This window comes from Daucus carota, chromosome 4 (genome assembly GCF_001625215.2).
Source record: "Daucus carota subsp. sativus chromosome 4, DH1 v3.0, whole genome shotgun sequence".
NCBI classification, from domain to species: domain Eukaryota; kingdom Viridiplantae; phylum Streptophyta; class Magnoliopsida; order Apiales; family Apiaceae; genus Daucus; species Daucus carota.
In genome coordinates, this window is record NC_030384.2 from 10102784 (window position 1) to 10130621 (window position 27838).

Below are 27838 nucleotides of genomic sequence, written 5' to 3' on the forward strand. Positions count from 1 at the left end.
GCCAGGAAGATTCTTATTGCTTCTAGTCTTGCAACTGGTGCAAAGGTCTCATCAAAATCAATTCCTTCAGATTGAGAATATCCTTTAGCAACAAGCCTTGCCTTGTTTCTGGTGACAACTCCATTCTCATCCACCTTGTTTCTGAATACCCACCTTGTTCCTACAATAGTTCTGTTTTTAGGTTTGGGTACCAGCTTCCATACATTGTTTCTCTCAAATTGATTTAATTCTTCTTGCATAGCAAGAACCCAATCAGCATCTTTGAGAGCATCTTCTATGACTTTAGGTTCATCCTGTGAAAGGAATGCACTGTACAAACACTCATCTTGAGTTGCTCTTCTTGTTTGTACAGATGCATTTGCATCTCCAATAATTAGCTCAAAAGGGTGATCCCTTGTCCACTTTCTTTGTGGTGGAAGTGATTGTCTTGATGATGTGGCTTCATTATTGAAGTTCAGGTTTCCATGTTGGAAAGCTCCCCCTAAATTTGACATCTCATTATTTCTAGACTGATTGAAACTTTGAGACATTCTTTCAACTGATGATCCTTGAGGTGTTTCAACTGATCCCTCCAATGTAGTTTCAACTGATGCTTCAGTTGAATTTCCAATTGCAGTTGTTTCTTGCACCAGAGAGTCATCAGTTGGAATATTAATTCCAGGATTAATTCCAACATTTTGAACAGTGTCATCATCATCATCACTATCATACAGATCACCTTCACCTTCATTCTCAAATCTGAGATTATCATGAAATCCTTCATCTGAGAATCCTTGAATCTTCTTATCATCAAAAACTACATGGATTGATTCCATAACAATGTTGGTTCTCAGATTATATACTCTAAATGATTTTCCATTAGAGTATCCAACAAAAATAGCTTCATCTGCCTTGGCCTCAAATTTTCCAAGATTTTCACCCTGATTTCTTAGAACATAACACTTGCATCCAAATACATGAAGAAAGCTAATTGTTGGCTTCTTTCCTTTGAAGAGTTGGAAGGGAGTTAGATTATGAGGTTTGGTAATTAGTGAAATGTTTTGAGTGAAGCAAGCAGTGTTCACAGCTTCAGCCCAAAAATAGGTTGGAAGTTGAGCTTCATTAATCATGGTTCTTGCAGCCTCAATAAGAGTTCTATTCTTCCTTTCAACAACACCATTTTGTTGTGGAGTTCTTGGTGCAGAGAACTCATGAGTAATTCCCTCTTCTTCACAAAATTCTTTCATCACAGAGTTCTTGAATTCTGTCCCATTGTCACTTCTTATCCTTCCAACTTTGACATCTGGATTGTTGTTTAATGCCTTGATATGATTGATGATGATTTTCCCAGCTTCATCCTTAGAATGCAGAAAGAAAGTCCAAGTGAATTTTGAAAAATCATCAACAATCACTAGGCAATATTTCTTCTTTGAAATAGACATGATGTTAACTGGTCCAAACAAATCCATATGCAAGAGCTGAAGGGGCTTCACAATTGATGAAAGAGTTTTGCTTTTGAAAGAGCTTCTCTTTTGCTTTCCTAGCTGACAAGCTCCACAAAGTCCATCTTTGGAGAATTCCAGCTTAGGTAGACCTCTTACCAAGTCCTTCTTTACTAACTCATTCAGGGTTTTGAAATTTAGATGAGACAATCTTTTATGCCATAGCCAACTGTCATCTGAGCTTGCTTTGCTGAGAAGGCAAGTGATAGATTCAGACTTTACAGAATTGAAGTCAGCTACATACACATTTCCTTTCCTTTGTCCAATCAGAACCACATTGTTGTCATCTTCTTTGGTGACAACACAGGCTGCAGGAGTGAAATTGACTTTGTAACCTTTGTCACAGAGCTGACTGATGCTAAGCAAGTTGTGCTTAAGACCAGACACCAATGCAACTTCATCAATGATGACATTCTCTTTTGCAATCAAGCCATATCCCATAGTATATCCTTTGCTGTCATCTCCAAAGGTAATGCTAGGGCCAGCTTTCTCCACAAACTTTGTGAGCAGGGAGGAATCACCAGTCATGTGCCTGGAGCATCCACTATCCAAGTACCACAAATTCTTCTTGTGGTTTCCCTGCACACATTTTACAAACAGATCAAGTTGATTTTGGTACCCAAATTGCTTTGGGTCCAGATTTGTTAGTCTTAGCAGCCTTTTCCACTTTCTCAACCTTTTCCTTGGATTGAATTGGTTCAATCTTTGGTTTTGGTTGAGAAATTGGAACATCAACTCTGTTTTCAAACACAGGTCTTTGAGACATGCATAAATTGTTCATTCCATGCAAGTTTGAATGAAATTGAGGCATGTTAAAGGCATTGAAATAAGGATTGAACATATGTGGCATGTTAGGCTGAGAATAAGGATTGTGAGGCAATAAACCAGGCATCATATTCATAGCAGATAAATTCATGTGAGGAACAGATGTCATAGGAATAGGCAAGGATAAATTAGGAGCAACCACAGTTTTACAATTAGCAGATAAATGATTTACACTACCACACTTACTGCAAGTTTTCCTAAGAGCACTAGCATTGGGAGTGTAATTGGTGTGCTTGTTAACTCCTATTTTGCCATTTCTATTTCCTTTCTTCTTTTTAGTCTCCTCAGATTTATGCTCACTAGTATCCAACTTCTTCTTGTTCTTGTTACTGGAATGAAGAGTGTTATTAACACTATTACTGGTCTCAGAAGAACTATTCTCACCTTTAACAAAATTCTTTTTAACAGAACCATATTTCTTGTTAAGCTTCTTGAGAACACTCTTGTCAACTGATAAGCTTTTGTTCAACTGATGACTCTTATCAGTTGAGACTTTGCCTTTCAACTGATGATCATCATCAGTATTCTCATCACCTGAACTGTTCTCAGATATCTCAAGCACTTTCTTATTCCTCTTCCATTCATTCTCCACAAAGGTTTCTCTGCCTTGCATGTTAATGATATTGGTGGAAACATCTCTACCAGATTTCCATTTGGCAATGATCTCTTGTTCCTTATCAAGCTGCTTTCTTATGATCTCTTCTCTCTTCAGAACAACCAAGAGATCATCCTTGGCTGTCTGACACTCAATCTTCAGCTTCTCAAATTCAATAAATTGAGCTTCTAAGGCACTGTTTCTATCACTAAGAAAGGTGTTAGCTTCCTTAATTCTACTGTTTTCCTTAGTAAGAGATTTTAAAGAAACATGCAAATGATACAGTTCAGTAGACATTTCATTAATGGTAGCATTGCATTCATCTTTAGTTAACTCAACTAGGTTTGTAGTGAATACCTGACTACTGCTTCCAGTGTTTTCTTCTTGATCTGTGGAGTTGGCCATTAGAGCTAGATTGACAAACTCCTCCTCTTCATCAGAATCATCTCCAGCTGCCCAATCATCCTTTGTGATGAATGCTCTTTCCTTTTGTTTGAGAAGTTCATAATATTTCTTTTTGTAGTCAATGTTTTCACTTGACTTCTTCTCAACTTTAGGCTTTCTGCACTCGTTTGCAAAGTGACCTGCATTCCCACAGTTGAAGCACTTGAATTTTGATCTGTCTACCATGCTTCTATCAGACTTGGGATTGCCTTTAAAAGATTTTGCAGAATTAAAATTCTTTTTGAATTTCAGTTTGGAGAATCTTCTTGACAGGAAGGCTAGATGCTCATCAATTCCATCACTTTCTTCACCAGAATCAGCTACTTCTTTCTCCTTTCTTCTTCCTTTGCTTGACTCTGAGCTCTCCTCTTTGACCAACTTCTCAGTTTCTTCAACTTGAGACTTTCCCTTGTCCTTGACAGTGTCCTCCAGAGATGCAACTAGAGCCACAGATGAATGCCCTTTCTTTTGGCTTTTCTCAATCTCTTCATCTTGTTCCATTTCAAGCTCATAAGTCTTTAAGGTTCCATACAGTCTCTCTAGAGTATAGTCTTTAAATTCTTGTGTATTTCTGAGAGAGACTGTCATGGGTTTCCAATCTTTAGGAAGAGCTCTTAAGAATTTCAGGTTTGAATCCTTAACTTGATATACTCTTCCAAAGAGCTTTAGACCATTTAACAGTTTTTGAAATCTGTTAAATGTATCACTCAAACTTTCACCAGCCTTGAAATGGAATGACTCATATTGTTGAATCAGAAGCTGCATCTTGTTTTCTCTCACTTGCTCATTCCCTTCACAGATAGTCCTGATGGTGTCCCAAACTTCTTTGGCACTTGTGCAGCTAATAACACTATCAATCATTTCTTGATCCAAACCATTGAACAGAAGGTTCATGGTTTTCTTGTCCTTGTGCACCTCCTCAGTATCTTCTTGAGAATATTCATGGACAGGTTTTGGAATCATCTTACCTACCATGTCTTCACCATCAGCTCCCATGCTTGTGCAGACCTTCATGGGGACATGAGGTCCTTTTTCAATGCAGTTCACATAGCTTTCATCAATGGACAACAGATGCAGATGCATTCTCACTTTCCAGTGAAAATAGTTGTCTTTGTCAAGAACAGGAATCTTCACTCCAGCATCCTTCTTTCCCATCTTTCTCTAGCAGTGTTGATCTTTTTCCCTGTTTGTTGGGAACCTGGCTCTGATACCAATTGTTATTTTACACCAACTATGAGAAAGATTGTAGAAGGGGGGGTTGAATACAATCTTTTACAAATTTAAAAGATTCAAGAATGATACACTAAAAACACAGTAAACAGAAAAACACCAAGTATTAAAAATACGGGTGGATTGAATGATCCACCCGTGAGATTTTATATAGAAGAATCTGTGGATTGTTTACAATTCGCACAGCTGCTGGTTCATCACTCAACAAGTTCTAACTCTCAGATTTTTCTCTCAAGTAATTTGAACAAGTTCAACTGATGCTACTAACTTGGTTATATACTCCAAGTTTTACAAAGCTTTTAGCTAGATTACAAAATGCACTCTAATCTAAAAACAATGCTGCACAACTTTGTCTTATGCATGCTTTCTGAGATGTCTTCATCTTTGACCATCATCTTGATTTGATCCAGATTGCACTGCATGAGATAAGTATGTTTCTGCTTCTTCTTTATTTTCCTAATTAGGCTTCCATGTCTATTTTAGTGTAATTCGATCCATGTGATTTGTCAGACTTAAGCTCTAGTCACTTTCAACTGCTCTTTGCTTCATCAGTTGAAAGTTCTGGTTACTTTCAACTGCTCTTGACTTCATCAGTTGAATGCCCGGCTCATCAGTTGAATGAATTACAAACTTCATCAGTTGAATGCTGTTCCAGTCTCATCAGTTGAATTCCTCAGCATCATCAGTTGAACACTTTGTCTTCAGTTGAATGCTTGATTTTCATCAGTTGAAACATCATCCAGTCTTCATCAGTTGAATAGTTACATCTCATCAGTTGAATATCCTTCACTTAGATAAAATTACATGGCATTGGATATTTACAATTAGCCATCCTATTCTACCCATCCGTTGATAATTCCCAAAGACAAGAAACATAACAATTACAACTGAAATTTGATAAAGGTTCTAAGTAAGACATGTTACAAAATGTTTATGTTATCATCAAAAATTATTGATTCCTAACAGTTTGGATTTGTCGACTCCCTGACAAACTCTTACTCTTATCAGTCAATCATATTTATTGTCATTCTTGCTAGATGTAACTCATTATTGTATTAGATGGAGAAGATAAATAGGCATAAAAAAATTGTTTATGTTAAATTTCATGATGTCCGACCTCAATTTATATGGGTTGATTTGAGAAAATACCAGCTTATCGAAAATATTTTTTGTTTTTGACATACACCTCCAAAAATATAGTCATAGTCTTGGAAGAAAAAAAAAGCTTTTTTCAGTATCAAGATAATTGAAAAGAAGATTCAAATTTTGTTGATATTTTTTTTTTTTGGATAAGCCTATATGTTAAGAAATAAACAAGGAAAATCTAGAAGGGAGGTGAGGTCGAGGACCCTCCCATACAGACTCTGAAAATAGAAAACAATGCATGCAACTCTTACCCAACTAACTGGAACTACAACTGCAATACCCACAACTACTGAAAATGACAAACAAACAACAACAGAATTAAATAAAAAATGACAAACAAACAACAGAACTACTACTAAATACCCACAACTACTGAAAATGACAAACAAACAACAACAAAACTTAATGAAAACTAAATCCCAAAGCTGCTCCCACATTCATACATTTTTCCTTTCCCCTTCCCCGAAGCTTTTGATTTGATATTTATTAATTACAGAAAATTAGAAAAATAGAACGGAGTTATCTGAGAGGCGCCAGGTACACGCCCCTCGCTTTTCTTTTATATAATTATATTAATGATTGTGCTTGACTAAAATAATTTTATTATTTGAAATTACGATCTTTTACTATTTTCAATTTTCAATTACTATATCTTTAAATATAAGTTTTATATTGTGGACAAATTTCATACATAAATTTTTATGAATTCTATCAAATAGAGATAACAAAGATATATATATTATTTAATTAATCAAAATACGTTTATTTATAATACAAATTAGACAATTTTTTCAATTAATGTTTTTCCCAAATTTACTAAAATATTCTGAGAACAAAATATTTTTCTAAAGTCTCATATGATTATAAGTCCAACTTAAATGTTTATCAATTTTTATTTTTGTTTTAAAATAAAAAAAAATTATATTTTCAGATAAAAGTAATATTTAAATTATTTTCACATCAGAAAATATAAATTTCAGATAGCTTAAAATGATGTAAATTCTACTAAAAGAAAATATGGATTATATCTAAAAATATAACATGTTTATATCTTTACATGTATATAATATATTATAATAAATAATAAAATATATTCTCTTTTATTATTTAATTTTAAAATAAAAATATAATTTTATAAAACTAAATTTTAGGTATTATTGGGCGGGAGATACATATAATATTGCCCGACAAATATAACGTTAGTGACAAACAATATATATCATAAACATAAAAGCAATATTGAGCTACTAAGTAAACCCATCCGAAGAATAGCGGCTGCGGGTTCCTACGTAAAATTAAAAAAAATATTGAGCTACTAATACATAACAAAAAATCAAAAATTTTAGTTATGCATTATATGATTCTGCAATAAAAGCAATACTATGAAAAAATATTTGCATGATAAAACTATATATTCAATAAAATTTTGGTTTTGATTTTCCAATAGAACAATAACAAATATCTACTTTATACTATAAACAACAAAATTGTCAAAATTATAAAGAAGACTATAAATAACAAATCAAAACGTAAAACTAAACATAATTCAAGCAACTTGTAACAACTCATATTAGTGCATCTATTAAGATTTTATTATACTCCCCCCGTCCCAATTTATTTGTCTTGTTTGACAGTAATTTATAACACGTTATATGGATTTCTATCAAAATTGTAACACAGATTTGTATGATAGAACTAGGTATTAAATAAAAAAAATTCAATTCTACAGTAAAATCATCAAACATACTTAATTTACACCGTAAGGAACAAAATTTTCAAAATCAGAATTAAACACAATTCAAATAAAAATAGCTAACAAGAATTGTAAACCAAACCTAAAAGAGACAAAACTATACAACACTGAAATTTCATATTATTAACACTCATAAATTGAAAGATCAAATTTTTAATTTGAATCTGATGAGGAATGAATGTCAATGAAATCACAAACTCTACATTGATTTGACGAACACAAAGGTTGACTTGAGAACAATAGAGTTTGATTCGACGAAGAAGTCATCTCCTAGTGCATGTAACCATCCCATGAGAGAGTATCCATCCTGAGAGAGATCGAGTAACAACGAGAGAGATGTGTTAAAGAGAGATTCAATGAAAGAGTTGGGCGAGAGATGTTCGGTGTGTATAAATCATGACACATAATAACGGTAACTGTAAAAAAAAATCATAGCTTACTAATGAGTTTTTAATATTAATTAGAATTTATTATCAGCAATAAAATATTATGAAGATCTAATGATCCAGATTAATGGAGATGATCTCGCTAGACTTCATGTAAAATGTAATTTTATGGACAAATAACCTATTTATGTGGAGTAATATTCAAAGAATATTTCTCTATTGTTATTAATATAGATACCATTGATGCAAATATTTCTTCATTTAAATTGATGGCTGAGAGATACAGATAATATATTTACCACAAATCGAAGATATGTATTTACTTGGGCCCAAAGTCTTTCTGTAACAAATTACTAAGTCCTACATCAATTCCAACATAAGATACGATGTTGTAACTGATAAACGGGAGACTACTATATATACAAGGAGGGTGAACCTAGTACGTATTAGTAAATATATACATATATCTCTTTCATTGATATTGCCTGAAGCCTAAATTCACGGCTTTTTACTCTTCTATCCCTCAACTGTTCACTGTATTTACAAAAAAATGCCCCTTGACCTGCTGACTTATACACTTTTATGTATTCTACGGATTATGTATATGTATCTTTGAATATAAAAAACACATCAATCACCAGGAAACAAAAGATGCTTGCCCCGATGCTATTCAAATTTCAGTTTTGAAATTCAAAATTACAGTGCATTATCTCTTCCTCTTTCTCTTTCTTTTTGTCATCTTTCTTTCTGTAATTTTTTATGAACTTGAATTGCAAACTAATAATTGTTAATTCCTGCAGATGATGACGGTGATACCTACGATGATACACACAGTCACACATAATACAACTGATTTTGTTTTTTTTACTATTTCTCTGTATTTTCGGTATACCTCAGGTTTTTGTTATCTGAAACTGATTACTAATTATGATTGTTCGATCTTTTTCAGATGATGATTAACGATATGCAGATGTTTGGATGTTGAGGGATAGCCACGGTCATTATTTTTGTGAAATCTTGGTTAGTTATTGATAACTTTCTTAAAACTCTTTATTAAGTTGTTATGATATGAAAGGTGGAAGTATAATTAGAATTTGTTTGAATGATGTATAGCTGGAGTAATTTGTGGAACTATGAATCAGTTGGGGTTACTGTGTAATTGAGTTGTACATGTGCTTTATAGGCCAACTGTTTGATTAAAGTCTTAAGAGAGTTTTATTTGTTTAGATGTAATTTATGGAAGTATGAATTAACTGGAGTGATTGTGTAATTGAGTTGTATGTGTGTGTTTGTATACTACCTGTTTGATTAAAGTCTTAGGAGAGTTTTATTTGTTTAGATGTGTAAACATGTGATCTACAGTTTTTTGCCACTTTACCAAGCTACTATGCACCGTATTTACAATTTTCTGTCACTTTTACCAAGCTGACTTTCAATATCTATTCTACTTGAAATCATGTGCTTTCTTAGTTTTAATCCCTAGAATTGAAAATTTATGTACATTGCATCTTTTTTTCACTTTTTTCTACTTGAATTGTAATCATCCCTGTTTTATTATACTTATATTCTTTTTCAATGATGATTGTATAATGACTATTAAATTTAACTAGCAGGTTGTATGAATATTTTTTTTGTCATCACTGATCCTAGGCTTCTGGACCCCATTGTAAGTCCTCTCTTTCAATTTTCAACTGTCTAATATATTTACAAATTCATGTGACATTTTCAATTATTTTTATAAATATTAATGTAGATGATACTAATTTGTCAAAAAAAACAGATTTTCGCATGTGATAGCTTCTTGGAGTTGATAGGGCATGGCCTGCGTGTAAAATATTTTTGACCTGGGGGTTACATATCAAAAGTTTTTATGATAAGACAATACCTACATAATTTGATGTGTTTTGATGTTGTTTTTGCCAGGTTTTGGATCCATGAATTCAAGAGATAAGTTTAAAGTACTTCAAGTACCAAAATCTTCTAAAAGAGTTTCTGAATCATGCAGAAAAGTGTGGAAAAGCAAAGCTCATTAATGAGAACGGAGAACCAAATATTACACTCATAGAATAGTACAAATTAAAATGCTTTCAACCTTTTCTATTTATATGCACAATCAGATAGAGGGCCAAGCATAGCTGCTATATCTGCATATCATGAATGGGATGCAGATTATTTGCTGAAATTGATGCAGATTAATCTAAACATGCATACTGTATTATATATTAATGGACACATTAATATATGATACAGTATGCATGTTTAGATTAATAAGTTTAGAAAAAAAAAATTAAACTTGGTTGGCCTTTAAACACATTATATCTTGATGCTCTTTTGATTGTTATATCTGTTTTTGACATATTTATACATTCTGAATGTAAATTGGGAGTCGTGAACAAAGCAGACATCTATAGGGTGCCTTTTGAGTTCTAATGCCTTAAGGGCTACACTCCAACTGTCCGCTCCTCACTATCCTTTTTCCTTTATCAACAGTGCATTAGTAACAGAATTTGCATATATTTTTCAATCCTGACCATTTTGTCCGATCACACCATAAGCTCAGAGCAAACATATATTTAAAGATTCTTTAACTGATCCTTTTTTCGCTGATAAAGCAGGAAACATATTAAATTTGATATGAAGTATTGTAACAGCTTTGCCAGTACACAGCAACTCTTCCATTCATATTTCAAGGTTCTTATTTGTCAATAATTTTTTTCCCGCTTTTTTTTGGTTGAGTTTAGTTCTTATATCATTTCTAGAACTCCAAATTTGTATATACTGAATTTTAATCGCTTTTTATTTCTCATTTTATTTTTCTGCAGGGTTATCAAACACTTTGAGTATTAAAATTTTACTCTACTCAGCTTCACGGTCGAAACTACCATTATCGTGAAAGAATACTTTTATATGTTGTAGTCGCATGTTGTATGCTCCATTTGAAGGAAAGTACATTAGTTGTTTATTTGCTGTTACAGAATATTTGATAATTTATTTTTTCGGTAGTTATGAACATGTCCGTTTAAATTTATGTGCATCATATACTCCTTCTGTCCCTTTTTAGTTGTCACCTTTGGTTTAGTGACAACTAAAAAGGGACGGAGGGAGTATTTTATAGTTAGTGGGTGATTATTGTCATCTTTTCTCAAAGATTTCTTTGTTCTTTGGTCATATAATATATACCTCTTTTGTGCGCAAAGAATATATATCTATTTTATGCCTTATATAGTTTACTTTAAAAGGAGAGAATAATTATTTAGCAAACAATCTATTAAATACTATTTGTTTTATAAATATATTTTGTTCTAACAAAATTTAATTAATTTCAAAATTTTAAAAAAAAAATTAATTTTTTATACCATGCGTAGCGGGCAAAAAATCCTAGTATATATATATGCACAATGGTTGTTGATTTGATCCCCCCTTCCTCATACTCCAAGGACATGATGAAGAAAAAGAGGGTATAAATAATGTTTATATGTATTTATGTTGGTTGTATAGTTATGTAATTTGACATAATTGATTAACATTGACTGTGTTTTTTACATAATTTTCAGAGCAAGAAAACAGATAGATTGAAGCAAAGCAAGCTTGACGCTCGTAAGAAACAATGGGTTTCACAAGATATTTTTTTTATCAGCAAGAATGTGATGGTTTATGATTTTTGAGGTTTTGGGAGGATATATTTAGTGGAGTTTGAATGATTTTGATTGGTTGATTTTCTTCGGTTTATGCAGTAAAGAATCATGTTAGATTATTTTAAATTTGTAGAAGCCAACGGAAGATGAAGCAGCATAACAATTTAGACTCTTGTAATTGAGGATTATTTTAGCATCACATTCAAAAAAAAATTCAATATCTTTCGCCTTGTAACTTGCAAGCCAACGGTACTAGATGCATGAGGCGATTTCCATTTAGCATCCAAATTTTTTGACATTGGAATGTAATAACGTCTTCCATTTGAACAAACTAAATACTTAGTATTTTTATTATTTTTATACGTAGGAATCCGCAGCCGCTACCCTTCGGGTGCGCATTGGGTAAACCCACAAGCTCACGTAATAGCCTGCAAACTACGTGAACTAGGTAAACCGCAATTAAGCGACAGGCTCTAGTCCAGGAGGCATAATCACGAATTCTGCTCCCTTTGGGAGTCGAACATGTGACCAAGAGGATACAAGTCCCCTCTTTTTAACCAGCTGAACCAACCCTTGCGGGCAAATACTTAGTATTAATAATACCTCTCTCGACTTTCTATGTTGACTTCCAAAGTCTAAATCCACCATGTCTTCAATAATCAGTGTAGAATTGAAAACATGATTCAATATCTTTAAATTGCATATCAGGTTATTGTTTCACTTTATCATTGGAGACTTTAGAAATCCACAATTCGTTGCGTTAACTATATGAATCAACAAATCCTTCTAACAAATATTCAACCATATCATTACTTGTTCAATCAGATGTAACTTCAAGAACATCACCATTTTCAATACATATAATATTGTCTGAAAAATATAATGTTAGTGACAAACAATATGTATCATAAACAGAAAACAATATTCAAACTACTAATACATAACTAAAGAATAAAAATTTTAGTTATGCATTATATGATTCTACAATGAAAGCAAAACTGTAAAAAATATTTGAATGATAAAGTTATATATTCAATAAAAATCTTGTTTTGATTTTACAATAGAACAATAAAAAATTCCTACTTTATACTATAAACAACAAAATTGTCAAAATTATAGAGAAAATTATAAATAACAAATCAAATAGCAAAACTAAACACAATTCAAGCAACTCGTAACAATTCATATTAGTACATCTATTTTGATTATATATGGAACCATTAAAATCAAAATCTTTAAAAAATAGAGTTTTCATAAGCAATACTTCACTATTTAGCAGTAATTTACAACACATTATATGATTCTACACTGAAATCAAAACTGTAACACAGATTTGCATGATAAAACCTGATAATAAATAAAATTCTTGTTTCGATTTTATAGTAGAACCATTAAACATACTTAATTGATATTGTAAACAACAAAATTTCCAAAATCATAGAGAAAATTATAAATAACAAATCAGATAGCAGAACTAAACACAATTCAAGAAAAAATAACTTAGAAGAATCGTAAATCAAAACTAAAATAGAGAAAATTATACAACATTGAAATTTCATATTAACACTCATAAATTGAAAGATCAAATTTTTAATTAGAATCTAATGAAGATTGAATGTCAACGAAATCACAAACTCTATGTTGATTTGATGAACATAGAGGTTGATTCGAGGAAAATAGAGTTTGATTTAATGAAGACACCATAACCTAGTGCCTGAATCCGGTGTGAGAGATCGAATAACAACGTGAGAGAGATGCGTTAAAGAGGGATGCTATGAAAGAGATTGTGCGGGAGATGTGCACTGTACATAATCAAGACACATAATAAAGAAAAAGAAACTACCAAAAAAATTTCATGGCTTACTAATAAATTTTTAATTTTAATTATGATTTATTATCATCAATAAAATATTATAAAGATCTAATGATCCAGATTAATGGAATTAATGAAGATGATCTCCGCTAAACTCTGTATAAAATATAATTTTATGGACCAATAACCTATTAATGTGGAGTAATATTTTATTCAAAAAAATATTTTTATACATATATAAATATAGATATACCATTGATGTAATTATTTCTTCATTTAATTTTGTGGTTGAGGGATACATATAATATATTTACTACTTCCTTCGTTTCAAATTATGTCCATTTTCAAAAAATCACACAGTTTAAGAAAAGTACTCCCTCCGTCCCTTTTTATCTGTCCATTTTGGGAAAAAAAACACATACCAAGGAATAATTGATTGTATGAACTTTTTCATTAAATACCTCTAATTAATATTTTGAAAATGGTGGAATACTCCTACTTTATGTCTTGAAAACATGAATTCAACCAAGTTTTAAATAAGTCAAGTCTTGAAAATTGAAATTATGGAGATATATTTGAAAAACTATCATTAAATTAGTTTTGAAAGTATAAATGGACAGATAAATAGGGACAAATTTTTACTTCCAAAGTGGACAAATAAATAGGGACGGAGGGAGTAGTTGTTTACAAATTAATTGTATTAAATGACCATAATATGTGGTATGAGGTTGATCTAGGAAATATAAATAAGAGATATGTGGAGTAGAATTGACTTTGGAAATATAATTTTGCATTGAAAGTTGAAGTGGACAACTAATTTGAAACAAATTTTTTTTTTCAAAAATGGACATGTAAATTGAAACGGAGGGAGTACTATATGACGATATGTATTTACTTGGGCCCATAAGAGGATACGGTGTTGTAACAGATACACGAGACTACTATATCTACAAGGAATACACAGGAGACTATTATATATACAAGGAGGATGAACCTAGTTAGAGATGGCAATTTGTACCGAACCGATGGATACCCGATCCGTACCGACCCGATTGGGTTTTACCGAACCCGCATATTTCGGGTTCGGGTTCGGGTTTGGATTTAATTTTTAAACCCGAACTATTTTCGGGTCGGGTTCGGGTTTATGGCATACCGTTTCGAACCCGACCCGAAAACCCGAAACCCGTTTCAAACCGAACCCGAATCCAAACCCGACCCGTGTGTATATATATATTATTAATATTTATTAGTAATATGTACATATGTAGTCTACCGTAATATTGCTAATATTTTTTTAATATTTGTTCTTTACAGATATTTAATAAATACTTGATATATTATTTATCAAGTCGTTGACTTAATTATAGTTTGATTAGTTTTGGTGTGGTGATCAGTTGTTTGTTTTGAGCCCTGCGAGATCACAAAACCTTATTTTCACGTAGGATATAATCACAGTATTTACAAGGATCATGGATTGGTAGCCATGGCTTGTAAGTTGTAATCTGGAAACATATATGCCAAGTGTAGCAGTCTAGCAGATGCCACACTCTGTACACCATTCTCCTTTTTCACAGGTCACTGTGAAAGAGTAAGTAATATTTTCGGGTTTCGGGTTAACCCGAACCCGAATAAAACCCAACGGGTTCGGGTTCGGTTTAACATAGTTCGGGTTTCTCGGGTTCGGGTTCGGGTTCGGGTTTACAATATAAATTCGGGTTCGGGTTTGGTTTTCACCAAACCCGTTTCGACGCACCCGTTTGCCATCCCTAAACCTAGTACATATATATTAGTATATCTATACATACATATACTCTCTCTGCCCTGAGAATATACATGCACCGTTGTTGATTCGATTTCCCCTTCCTCAAACTCCAAGGACATGATGAAGAAAAAGAGGGTATGTATAATGTTTATATGTATTTATGTTGCTTGTATAGTTGTGTAATTTAACATGATTAATATTGACTGTGTTTTTAAAAAAAAATTCAGAGCAAGAAAACAGCTAGATTGAAGCAAAGCAAGCTTGATGCTCGTAGGAAACAATGGGTTTCTCAAGGTTTTTTTTTTTTACTAGGCAAGAATGTGATGGTTTATGATATTTGAGGGTTTGGGAGAATATATTTAGTGGGGTTTGAATGATTTTGATTGGTTGATTTTCTTCGGTTTATGCAGTAAAGAATCATGGACCTAAAGGGGTTGATGATGAAGCTGTTGGGGTTTTAGAGATGACAGGAGAAAACAGAGAAACTGAGGGTTTGGTGCACAATTGCAGTGATTTTAATTTGTCCTCCAACTGTCAGGTTGAACTTGGTGCAGGAAGCAACTGCTCCGGAACTAATTTCAGTGGAAGCAGCAGGAGTACCAGTTGTACGTCGTATTCGGGATATTTGAGTGATGGAGAGGAGGATGGTGGTTTTGATGATTGGGAGGCTCTTGCTGATGCCTTAGCAGCTAGTGCTGACAAGCAAGAAGAAGATGATCACCAATTAAAATCACCTGTGGATTGTACAAATGTCACCCAATTGGACCCTGTACCTGAACTGGTTAACCAATCTGGTACCAGTGTGGTTCCTAAACCAAATCCAGGAAACAGACGGGCATGGAGACCTGATGATGCTTTTCGCCCTCGCTGCCTGCCTAATCTTGTACAGCAGGAAAGTTTCCCTACGAAACCAAATAGGATATGTGGCCATGAGGCTCTGGTATGGGTCTGTGAGGATGTAATTTCGGTGCCAACTCCATGTCCCATATGTTGTGAGGATATGGATATGACTGATTCAAGTTTCCTCCCTTGTTCATGCGGGTTTCAGCTCTGCCTTTTCTGCCACAAGAGGATTGTTGAGGATGATGGCCCCTGTCCAGGGTGCAGGAAGCCTTATGAAAGTGATGCTGTCAAGGGGGAGGAAGTTCAGATTGAGGTGGAAGTTGTGTAACACTTCAGCCAGCTCATTCTTGTAGCACGATCTGAAGGTCAGAGAAAAGTGTTCTCTGCTTATAAATGGCGGGGTTTCCTTCTGTGCCTCTTTTTAAAGACAGACTCCGAATTGTTTATAGAGTTGTATTATGTAGCACTAGTTGTCTAAGCTTTAAATAGTGCATGTGCTGATGTAGATAAAATAACAGTAGCTAAATATATAATGCAGTATAGTTCTGAAATATATTCAGGTTTTCTCAGTTATGTTTGTCTTTGCTCTGTCTATATTTACATATCAGATTTCAAACAGACTTTTACCATATAGATTTCAGAACTCAAAAAGATTTTGAATCAATTATATTTAGCCTTTGGTTGTCATAGTAGACAAGTTTTAATCCTGGTTGAAGTTGCTTTAGTTGGAGCTTTAAAGTGACTCAATTCTGCTACTAGTGTTTACTAAATGTTCTTTCTGTATCATGGCCCAACTTTAGAAATAAGTAAAATTTCCTGAATTAGTTTTATCGAATCATGCATCAACATGAAAGGATAATAGCCATAAGTTTACAGTAATTTTCATGTTGTACTGTAGTCTTCTGTGGCCTAGTACCAGAAATGTTAATGAAACAGATAGACGATGACCTATTCAGTAGATTTGTAACTCATTTTGGTTGTATGCTTAAATGGTATCTCGTTTTTGTAGTACAGAGTTTTAATATGCTAGCTCACAGTAAGCATTTGTTGGGTTTAAGATTTACTTCTTGACTGAAATAATCTTATCTAACTTACTTAGCCTGGCATATTCAAGAAGCTGGAAGCTTTTGCATCTCCGTGAGTATAGTTTTTTGTTATAATGATCTTTTAATCAGTATACCCCCTCTGTCCCATTTAATTCTATACGTTTCTTTTTCACTGCTCGACACGCACTTCAATGATCTTGTCAAATATAGTTCCATAACTTATTTTTAAAATTTTCTTTTTCTGAATAAAAATATAACATTCAAACTTTTATTCAGAAAAGAAAAATCTTAAAAATAAATTATAAAACTATACTTTACAAGAGCATTAAAGTCCGTGCCGCGTCCCTGTCCGCCAATGTATGCAACTCTGGGGGCGGAGGGAGTATTATTTATTGTTGTCTTTGGATTAGTATATCATTTAATGGATATAAAACCACAAACATTGGACTTGGATTACAATATTAAAAAAACTCTATTGCTCTATAGATCTTCTTCATTTCCATCCCTAATATTAAACGTTTGCTACGAACTTTTATGTTAGATTATTTTGCAGGTAATGATTCATAGTTTGAATATACAGTTCTTGATAGTATTCTTATCTTCGGGGCTCTGAATCTCCAAACTACATGCCTTAAGATCTAGGTAATTGTAAAAGAAATGCCCAGATCACCTGATTTGAAGCTGTAATTATATATACAAATCTCTTGTTTTCTCAGTTCTGTGTTAATTCTCTTGAGAATGCAGTCTGCAAAAGTGTTTAAATATCTAGTTTTTTTTAATGCTTTTTAGCTCATACGGTTTTCTTTGATACCGATATTACCATGATTATATATTCATACTGACATTACACTGGATGCATTAATGAAACAGTACAAGAGATTCTTTGACTATCTTGTCTTTCCTACATGCAGGCTAATAGTGGGAAAAGAAAGTTTGATTATGTTAGGACAGACAACTTTCAGGACAGATAATTCTATATTATTAATCAATTTTAATCTGTCTACAAGTCTTTCCTGTTATTTCAGCAGAATGAGTTTGTTTGGTCATATTAGTTAAAATTTTGAAAAATGTCTTTTATATTGGCTGATGTATTTTCTGTATAGCTCTCTGTCAAGATGCCACCTTTCAGACTATTTTCTCTCGATGGTTTTGAGTGTGCCAGAACTGATGCCAGTTCGTCTAGGTAGTTGCTCTTTGGAAATGTAAAAGAGGTGTTGGTCATATATGATATATCTACTCGTTCTCTGTGTGACCTTTGTAGGGGTGGTAAATAAAGGGATCTGATGCTTTAGAGATGGAGAGGTCTGGAGCACTGGCATGGTAATACCATTGATTTTCTAAATTTATGACATAAATAATTTAATTGAGATCATTTGTGTTACAGTTTCTGTCAGCAAATTTTTATTGAAGAGCTTTTTTTTATAATTCTCTTATTCAATAGGCTCACCGCTTCAATCAGTCACTTGTGCCTTGTTTTGTATACTTGCTCAGACTAGGAAGCCTTATTGTTCATGTTTTTCCATTCAGGAGTCATTGTCCTGTTGTTTATCAGTTTCCTGGTGTGATTTTTAGGTCAGAGGGCTGTATTTCTTTTGGAAATTGATAGTATTGTTACCTATCCAACACCATAGTTCTGGTAAGATCCTAGTTAAAGTCTTAAAATGAAAGGGTATTTATTCAAAATTTAGCAATAATTTTTTAAAGCTAGATCATTGCATGACCTAGGTTATAAAATCTTATAGAGTGTAGTCAGCACTGGACGATTCTGCTACATTTTTGGGTTCATGACCTAGGTTTTTGATGGTTTAAGGTTATTCTTTATCTGCAAACCTAAAACGTGGCTGCATCTTACTACTTTTTAGAGTAATTCCTATCATGCTTTGTGGCTAGCCCTGACCCATGATTCTTAATTTGGTGAAAGAATTAGGGGACTGACTTCTAAGATTTTCTGCACCAAAAAGTTATTAGGTACTTTGCGGCATTGCGCACCACTTAATGAAGCATGATGGTGGATTTACTATAATTAATTGGTTGTATCTAATATGTACTGTTATGAATTTTATAAATCAAAGAATTTCATCTGGCTGTCAGCATTTCTCCAAATAGACACCAATAGATAATTTTGTACTAGAAATAGTGTGTGCTCACAACATCAACGAAGAAACTAGTCATTGTATGGATTCTCCATGTTGTGATGTTACTAGATATCACTGAGATATCACAACGGCACATTATCAATCAGTGTCTGTTATAATCTATCTCGTGGACCTGGCTGTGCTGGCACCAGTTTATTAAAGGGTCAAATCATGTCCCCTCTTTAAAATTAAGGAAGTAGTTATACTTGTTTGAACGTACAGGACACAGGAGATTTTACTATGGAATTTGCAGATAGAAAAGAAGATTGTAACTTAAAAGAAACAAGGCGATAGAAAGAGGGATTCAAACACACCAAAATTGAACAGAAAAGAAACTAAGCAAAGAGTGAGTTCTTCTTTGCTGTTTTAATTGTTGTTGGTATGGCTATATGTGAATCTCTTTGCTAAATGGTTTTACACCCAGCCCCAGTAAGGTAAGATGTTGTTCTGTTCACCAATTAGCAAAGGTAAATCCATCAGAAAATACATGTTGGCATTTCCTTCGCCAGTCCATCATACCATTTATTTCTCTAGATCATTTAATTTTTAAATCTTTAGACATCACGTTTTGAAGCTCCTCCACCTCTTGACCTTATTTCTGTCTTGGAAGCATTTTTATACCATCTTAAGGTGCATTATGTTCATATGACTCTAGGCCTTGTATAAATTGTTATGTCATATGAAGACTGGTTCTTGTTATTTACAAGTGAAAGGTGAAGGTTACATGCTCACTATATTGGACAGGAGATATATCTCTTGGCTCTTCAATGTTTATGTACATGTAATAATGTACATGTAATAATGTAGAGTGTGTGTATATACACACACTCTACATTATTACATGTACATAAACATTGAAGAGCCAAGAGGTCCTGTTTAGAATTTTTACTAGATCAGATTTTTCCTTCCCTGCCTTATTAATTTCTGCAGATACCCTTCCACTTCTGAGTCTTGATAGAATATATGTTGTAAAGTTCAAAAAACCCAATTTCAAAAAGTCATAACCAGAAATTAAAAGTTCCTCTACAGATATGGTAAACGACTAAATCAAGTCCAGATTTATTTCCCTTGGATCTTCATCCACCTAATCAAGTTCAGAGGTTCTAGGTGCGTAAACGTCTGGTTAGTGGCATCATTGGGTCTGCAATTTTTGTGTTGTGTCTAATTACCTATCACTTGGTATTACTAACATCATTCATGTAACAGCCTTGTAATGATGAAAAAGAAGAGTACGGCTGTGTACATCCAGACCTTCCCCAGACACTAGCGAGGTGGAGCCACTTTGCACAGGTACAACCTTGTTTAAAACTGAGATACATCTGTTGTGAAAAGCTCACTATATTATCATGTACTGTGCTCAATATACTTAAAGGATTATCTACTGCAACAATTCGTGTTTAGAGAAGATAAAAAATGTACAAAACAAATAACACAAACTCACATAAATAAGTATTCTAAGTTTCCATCTCCCCCCTCTCCTACTTTTTTGCATTACAGATCACCTATTAGCTAGCTTGGGTGAACTCTTAGAAATCATCTTCTGATCCGCTAGAAGATGTCGAGCCAGACTTCTCAGCTTGAAAATCCTGTTGCAAGCTTTGGAACATTACTGCTGCCCTGGTTGATGTCGATGGTGAAAGTGGTGGTGATGATTCCACTGCCCTTACGCTCTTCTTTCGTTGTTTTCTTATGATGTCAACACATGTTTGATCAACCATGTCAAGAAATTCTTTCACGAAGATAAATATTTGGAGTGGGTTTGCCCCTTTATCCTTGGAAATTCCTGCTTGGTAAAATTTTGTTGTTCTCAGCACTAGATGCATAATTCTTGTTTCTTCCTCCCTTACTACATTAAGCTCCTCTTCACATTTCTCTATAAACCCCTTCATTTCCTTTTCAAAATCACCCTTTTCATAGTTGCCACATTGGGTCACTGCCTTCTTAATTTCAGCAACCCGGAGCGTGAGACTTGAACAACCATTAATAAATGTATCGGGGTCTATAGTAGCTGCTTTCTTCACATTAGAGAATTTATTGCCGAGGTCACTTAAAACTGGTAAGCCTAACATCAGATGATCTTTATATGTATCTTCCAGGTCTATTGGACAGCATGAATCTTGAACATTATCTTCAGAATCTCGAGTGCTACTGCTTTCAGATCCATGGTCTCTTTTGATTGCAACATGTTTTCCCTCAGCTCGAGCAACTTGCTCTACCACAAAGTGAAGCAGAGTGGTAACCCCATCAGAACTCTTCAAGTAGGAAAGTTTTCGCAAAGCATTCAAGTTAAAGCCTTGTGCATTTCCTCTCTCAGTGCCAGCATTCATACGATTACCAGCCTTCAGTATGGCTTCAAGAAGTTTATAGAATACCCCTCCGGCTCTAAGTTCCTTGCATCCATATTCAAGTGTCTGCAGCGAATCCTTCAGATGTAAGATATCTGGATCATAATTGGATCGGAAAAGCATGGCATTGAAGCGGATAAATGCAGTAGGAACGTTTGTTAGTATTTGATACAAGAAAGATTCAGCATAAGCTAGTTGTGTTGAATTTCCATTGAATTTGAGGATTTTGGCTTGGTCTTCTGGTGTTGGAGAAATTTTTGTTAGCTTCTCTAAGGTATCTGCACTGAGACCACACCCCTCTAGCAGGGCATCGATAATTTCTTTGCTGGAAATTGCAAGAGATTTCAGCACAATAGCTGTGTTCTGAGACTTTCGAGGATCGAGTATGAAAATCTGAGCAGGTGGAGTTGAAATTGAACTTCCGGAGCTTGACAGGAGGTTCTTCGGTTCAAGCAAATTGTTGTTTGCAGCATGGTAACCAAATAGAGCTTCGATGACTTCATCATCAAATCTAACAAGCACATAATTACAAGTAAGCTAGATGTCGGATATTAATCGTTTAAAAGTTAAAGACTGTAAGACTTTACCTTAAAGAACCATCATTGATCTCTTTCCAAACCAGTGAATGATCAACATCTGCATTGACTTTCTCCCAGTGCAGTGGCTTCATCTTCTTGTGGATTCCGCTTTTGGTTGTTGAGCTGCCTTGTGTTAAAGCCTCTGCTCTGCCCTTATTATGGACTTGAAATCTTGGTGCAGTAGGGGGTTTTAATGGTGAAACCAAAGCACCTGGGCTTTGTCTTGGAGGTGGCTCAGAAGGGTCTCTTTTGGCTAGAATTCTTGGTGGCGGTGGTGGTGGTGGCGCCCTTGAAATTGCTTTCATGAGTGGGGGTGGAGGTGGCGGAGGAGGTGGAGTTAACAGTGGCGGAGTTTCCCTCTCAGGCTGAGAATTCTGCTGAAGAGTACTCAGACCAGAACCTGGCAGTTCCATGTGCTTATCTTGGAGTGGCTCAGATATTTGCAATTTATTCTCCCTCTTCTCTGCTTCATCCAAAGGATTGAACCAAATTGTAGAAAAACATCTAAGTTGTCCTCCTTCAACTTTTTGCATATACACCACTTCCTTCCCATTAGCATCAACAACTATCTTTTCCAAAGTTCTAACACCCTGAATGCAGTTCATGTGCTCCACATCCACTTCTCGTCGAAAGCTTGAAGCAGATTTATTTTTCTCACGTTCTCGAGCAATAGCACGTCTGAATACCACATAGAAGATGATACCAGCAACAAGTAAAGTGCATGCCGTTGTTGCAGCTATGATTTCAACATGCGATAAAGGTGATGAAGATACCTTATCTGCAGACATTTCTTTGTTAGCTTGGAGAAAGTTTCTGGTTTAACAGATGAGAGATGAATCAAGGAACTTGTGCTGGTTGGAATTATGTGTTTGGAGTTGCTGAAAGTTTCATACAGGGGATGCTTGTTTGTTTGTGTTGGTTGGATTTTTTAAAGCCTTGTTCAACTCCTGCTTAAAGGCTTCATCTAGTAGCTAAGGGGTTTATTGTTATTTATTGTGTACCCTATTGTTATTAGGGATTTTCTATGGTGTGCCCAAGGCACACAATAGTCCCTAACTCCAATAAAAATAGCCCTTTTTGATTGGTGGATGAATAATAAATGATAATGGCCCCCCTGCATTCACATCAACTCCATCAATCAGAATAAGACATTTTTATAGAATTTAGTGATTATTGTGTGCTTTTGGGCACACATTAGAAAGACCGTTGTTATTGTAGCTAACATGCCGATTCATTTTATTGTATATACTGTCACCACTCCTTTAAGAGACATATGTATTAATTGTGTGTTATCTTGCTCTACATATTTTAGTAATGCTCCAGCTACCATATTAACTTTTGTGATTGTACAGCTTTAGACTACGTACTGCTGTATTGATCGATAGTCCTTCTCTCCCTTTTCTTTTCTTTTCTTTTCTTAATTATTCACTTATACTCCCTCCGTCTCGGTAAAATAATATATATTGGGTTTGGACAAGAAAATATGTAAAATGAGCAAAGTCAGATGAAAGGTGGATAAAACGACGAGACCAATTTATATTTAATAATACAAAAAAAATAATGAATGTAATAGTATTTTATATTGTATAAAATAGAGATGGAGAATAAAATAGTGGACGTGATAGCCTTTCACATTATTAAAAATTGAAACACCAATACATGCAGTTGTATCATTGAGAAATATTTTTTTAAAAAAATTGAAACACCAATGCATGATAAATACTAGTTATAAGTATTAGTCAAACTACTGTTAAAATCTCAAATGAAATAAATATATCAATGTGCACCTGTTGTGACTTCAAGTTACTGATAGTGTATACCTAAATTATTATGAATGCATATTATGTTTAATAATAAAATGAAATAGTGAATACAAAGAGTATTGTTGGATATGAACAGACGATAAATTATTAAGAACTAATATTTTATAATATATTTGTAAAACTCAGAATCTATTGAAGATACTATTATAATCATCTGAACAAGACAAGCTTTGTTGTTTTTTTGACACAAAGAAAAAGAGTTAAATATCAAGTTGGTCACTGAATTTGCCTTAACGTATCAAGTTGGTCACTGAACTCAAAACGGTATCAAGATGGTCACTAAAGTCACCATAAATATCAAACAAGTACTTTGAAATATGAGTTCAAAAAGTAAAAATATTATTTATAAAGTTTTACACATTATTTGTAAATGTTACCACAACCAACTAAAAGGTTATGACTTCTAGTATTTAAAATAATATATTTATGTTTTATCAAGTTTATTTATTATTTATATTTTATTATATAGTTATTTTTTTGTTTTAATTAAAAATAAATAATAAATAAACTTAATAAAATCTAAATATATTATCATAAATATTAGAAGCATAACATTTTACTTGGTTTTGGTAACATTCAAAAATAATGTGTAAAAGTTTATAGACAATATTTTTACTGCTTAAACTTATATTTCAAGGTACTTGTTTGATATTTATGACCACTTTAGTGATCATCTTGATACCGTTTTGAGTTCAGTGACCAATTTGATTCTGTTAGGTCCAGATACGATTGTAGAAGGGGGGGTTGGATACAATCGTTACCAAATTATCGCGGAAGTGAATCTGATTTATATATAACTTGTTAATCAGATTATAATTAATTAATATAACAATGTTTGAAGTCGTTATATAATTAATATGGTTCAGTTTTAATGTCCACTAAAGTTCGTAGAATAGGTTCGACAGGGTATACTCTAGATTTAGTGATTAAAACAACCGGGTTATCAAAGCACAGAAAACTATGGATATAATGATCAAGCAAGTTACGAACAACTTGAAAGCTTTACAAATGCTTTGAATTACAAAGTGATGAACACTTAGAAATGAAGAAACTAAGCCATATTTATAGGCAAAGCTTTGTACATGAAAGACAATCACTAGACAAGACAATTACAAGCTTGGAAAGACAAATACAAAGCAAGTATGACAATCTAGGCTTGGGCAAGACAACATAAGGCAAGACAATTTTAGATTGTCTACCAAGCTTTAAACTTACCAGCAAGACAATTGCATAAAGGGAAAGACAATTCAAAGGGAAGGGAAGACAATTCGAATGGCAGAAAGACAATCAGAATTGTCTTGATCATCTAGTACATTCGGCAAGACAAACAGATTGTCTTGCAGCCCTTCAAACATTCGGCAAGACAATCAGAATGTCTTGTAGTGGTGAGACCTTCGGCAAGACAATTGAATTGAATTGTCTTGCTGCTTCATTAAACCATTCGGCAAGACAATTCAATTCAATTGTCTTGCACACCACTGATTCATTCGGCAAGACAATTCAATTGAATTGTCTTTCACACCCCTTTCATCCCTTGAAGCAGGTTCAGTAAGACAATCATGGATTGTCTTGCTGAGCTTGTTTTGGTGATTATAAATGGAATATAAAAGCATATATAAAATAGAAATTTTTTAACTTTAATTAAGTTAATCATATAAATTCATAAATTAAATTAATTCGAGAGTGAATTAATTTAATAAATAAATTACATAATTAATATAATTATTTGAGAAGTGAGATAATAGTCTATTAAATATTTAATCACCCAATCTTCAGTAGAACTGCTTTCGGTCTTCTTTAAACTTTAATAACTTCTTCTTTCTTTGTCGAACGAACGAACTACCACTTTTGCTTGACTTCAAATATTTAATTTGAATAACTGATACACGGATGTACTGTCTGGTTCATCTGTATCTAGTTAAATCAAATATTCTTCGTCAAATAAACAATAAGAATTTGGTTTGTTCGTCGAGTCTTCGTCTTGTAAGTACTTCTTCATTAAATGGAATCTTCTGATAAAATAAAGTATAGAAACTTTATATCTTCTGAACTCCTGAACGTGCCACAAAAGATTATTTGTGCACCGATGCTTGAAAATATTAATGAACTTCTTTCAGTGGTGTGCAGCAGCATCCTGGAATTTATCTGACATATAATTCTCATAAATCATTTGACGTTCTTCGTACGGATTCTGATGACTTTCTATTTACTGAGCTTTCTCATCTGAGTTGAGTTGTACCTCATTAAATACAAATAGGCTGAACATATGCCTTTCAATCTCCCCCTATTTGTTTGTTAACATAACATGCAAATTTCCTAGAGGATAACTCAACTAACAGATAAGACAAAGATTTAAACATTGGAATTAAAATAGCAAAAGTTTATGGTTTTGCATTAAACATTAAACCATGATCATTAATAGATTACAAAAGGATGTTCCTCGAACATATCTAACAAATATCCTAATCAATCTATTTTACTCAGAACGAGTGACTTCTCCTTCTTCTATATCTGATACATGAATGATTGGAGTAGAAGGTTCATTCTGAAAAGGCTCTTCAGCAGGAGTGGATTCTCCACGCTTCTTTCTTTCACGAGCCAGAGCCAGCTGGTGAAGTACTTCCAGTTCCACAGGGTCTTCACGGAAGTCAGATGGCTGAGATTTTGTTACACCCTTCATCCTACGAAAGTATTGAGAAATATTTTTTCGGGTGCAGTAGGATGAGATTACATCATCAGCATCAGACTTGGCTTTAGAAGCAAAGCCCTTAGTCCTTAGTAAAGTGGATGCTAGAGCCAGATGTTTGGCAGGGTACTTTGGCAAAGCCTCTTCGTTTAGATAGACAGTGCAGAAGATTTCCTTATGAACGAACTTGACACAGTATGGGTTCTTGACAACCTGAGGACTGTTGAAAACAGCACAATCCAACAGTTTGTCACGAAGAAGTTCATTCAAGTTGGAGCAACGCTTGACTTTGTTGCGAAGTACCCAGAGCTCAGATACAGAGAATGATTTGAGAAATTCAACAGATAGTCTGAATGAACCATTCCTCTGTGTGTAGACAATCCGCTCCCATTCTTCTAGCAAACCCTTAACAGCAGCAGTTACATATTGCAGCTCTAAAGCAAAGGCATGCATAAAAACATCCTCATCAGGGTTTACCTCTCGGAGATCATAGATCAGAGATAAGAACTTTCTATCATCGAAAGTTTCCCTTTGAGGTCCATTGAATATTCTTCTTGCAATGTCCCAGCTTTTTCCTTCTTTTCTTTTAATCTCAAGATTCTTCTGCTTGATCGCAGCATCATAGATTTTCTGTTTTTCAATCTTGATTTTTTCCTCTATGATTCAACTTGTCCTCCAGAAGTTTCTGATAATCACGAAGCTTACGCTTCCTTGCCTCATTTTCTGCTTTGAACTTCCGGACATTCTCCTCGTGTTCAAGATCAACAGGTTCTTCCTAAAACAAGTAACTTTCGTCAAATTTACCTTCTTCTTCAGCCTGACGATAGGTAGCATCGAAGACGTCATCATCATCCATGTCTTTGAGATAATCATCATAATTGTCAGTGTTGAAGACATTATCAGATTGATGTAACGGTTCTTTGCATTTAGACCTTTCATAGATTTTATCAGCTTCAGAAGATTCTTTGCCACTTGCTCCTTCTCCACCCTTGTCACTCCTATCAGCATTTCCACCCTTATCACTCCTATTTGCAGCATCAGCATTGCTGTTATCATCTTTGTCTTCCTTGTCCTTCTCCCCCTTAGTTGAGGGATCTTCTGGAGTAGACTGAGATGTAGACTGATTAATCTTCAAGTGTTGAACAACTTGAGCCAAAGTTTGCTCCAAGTTGTCAAGCTTTGTCATACAGAGCTCCTGGTTTCTGTCAAACTTGTCCATCCTAGAGTGAATACCCTTGACATGATCGTCCAATTCCTTTTTCAGAGAAGTAAAGGAAGTATCAGCAACTTTCTCCTGTAGAGTTACCAGTTC

The 27838-nt window shown here is 34.0% G+C and overlaps 2 protein-coding genes and 2 long non-coding RNA genes across 7 annotated transcripts; 3 read left to right on the top strand and 1 right to left on the bottom strand.

The window, feature by feature from the left end:
• The first annotated feature begins 8429 nt into the window (after positions 1–8429).
• LOC108204102 (uncharacterized) lies at positions 8430–10041 on the top strand. 2 transcript variants are annotated; one of them, XR_001803626.2, is made up of 4 exons: positions 8430–8561; positions 8661–8880; positions 9474–9526; positions 9641–10041. It is a non-coding gene; the product is annotated as an uncharacterized LOC108204102 (long non-coding RNA). The 2 variants fall into 2 exon arrangements; XR_001803625.2 differs by having other exon boundaries at positions 8430–8880.
• A 4995-nt stretch (positions 10042–15036) lies between these two features.
• LOC108192337 (uncharacterized) lies at positions 15037–16486 on the top strand. 2 transcript variants are annotated; one of them, XM_017373397.2, is made up of 3 exons: positions 15037–15205; positions 15298–15364; positions 15481–16486. In XM_017373397.2, exons 1-3 carry the CDS (start codon positions 15188–15190, stop codon positions 16239–16241), a joined length of 846 nt encoding a protein of 281 aa, XP_017228886.1. In that variant the 5' UTR covers positions 15037–15187; the 3' UTR covers positions 16242–16486. The 2 variants fall into 2 exon arrangements, with proteins under 2 accessions (XP_017228886.1, XP_017228887.1); XM_017373398.2 differs by lacking the exon at positions 15298–15364.
• A 3479-nt stretch (positions 16487–19965) lies between these two features.
• Positions 19966–21326, top strand: LOC108204100 (uncharacterized). Of its 2 annotated transcripts, none has more exons than XR_001803624.2 (3): positions 19966–20216; positions 20301–20384; positions 21191–21326. It is a non-coding gene; the product is annotated as an uncharacterized LOC108204100 (long non-coding RNA). The 2 variants fall into 2 exon arrangements; XR_010290936.1 differs by having other exon boundaries at positions 19966–20201.
• LOC108192267 (formin-like protein 8) lies at positions 20522–23049 on the bottom strand. Its single transcript, XM_017373393.2, has 2 exons — positions 22027–23049; positions 20522–21950 (listed from the first exon to the last, which is right to left on the bottom strand). The coding sequence occupies exons 1-2, from the start codon at positions 22803–22805 to the stop codon at positions 20621–20623; spliced, it is 2109 nt and encodes a 702-aa protein (XP_017228882.1). The 5' UTR covers positions 22806–23049; the 3' UTR covers positions 20522–20620.
• Positions 23050–27838: the final 4789 nt, after the last annotated feature.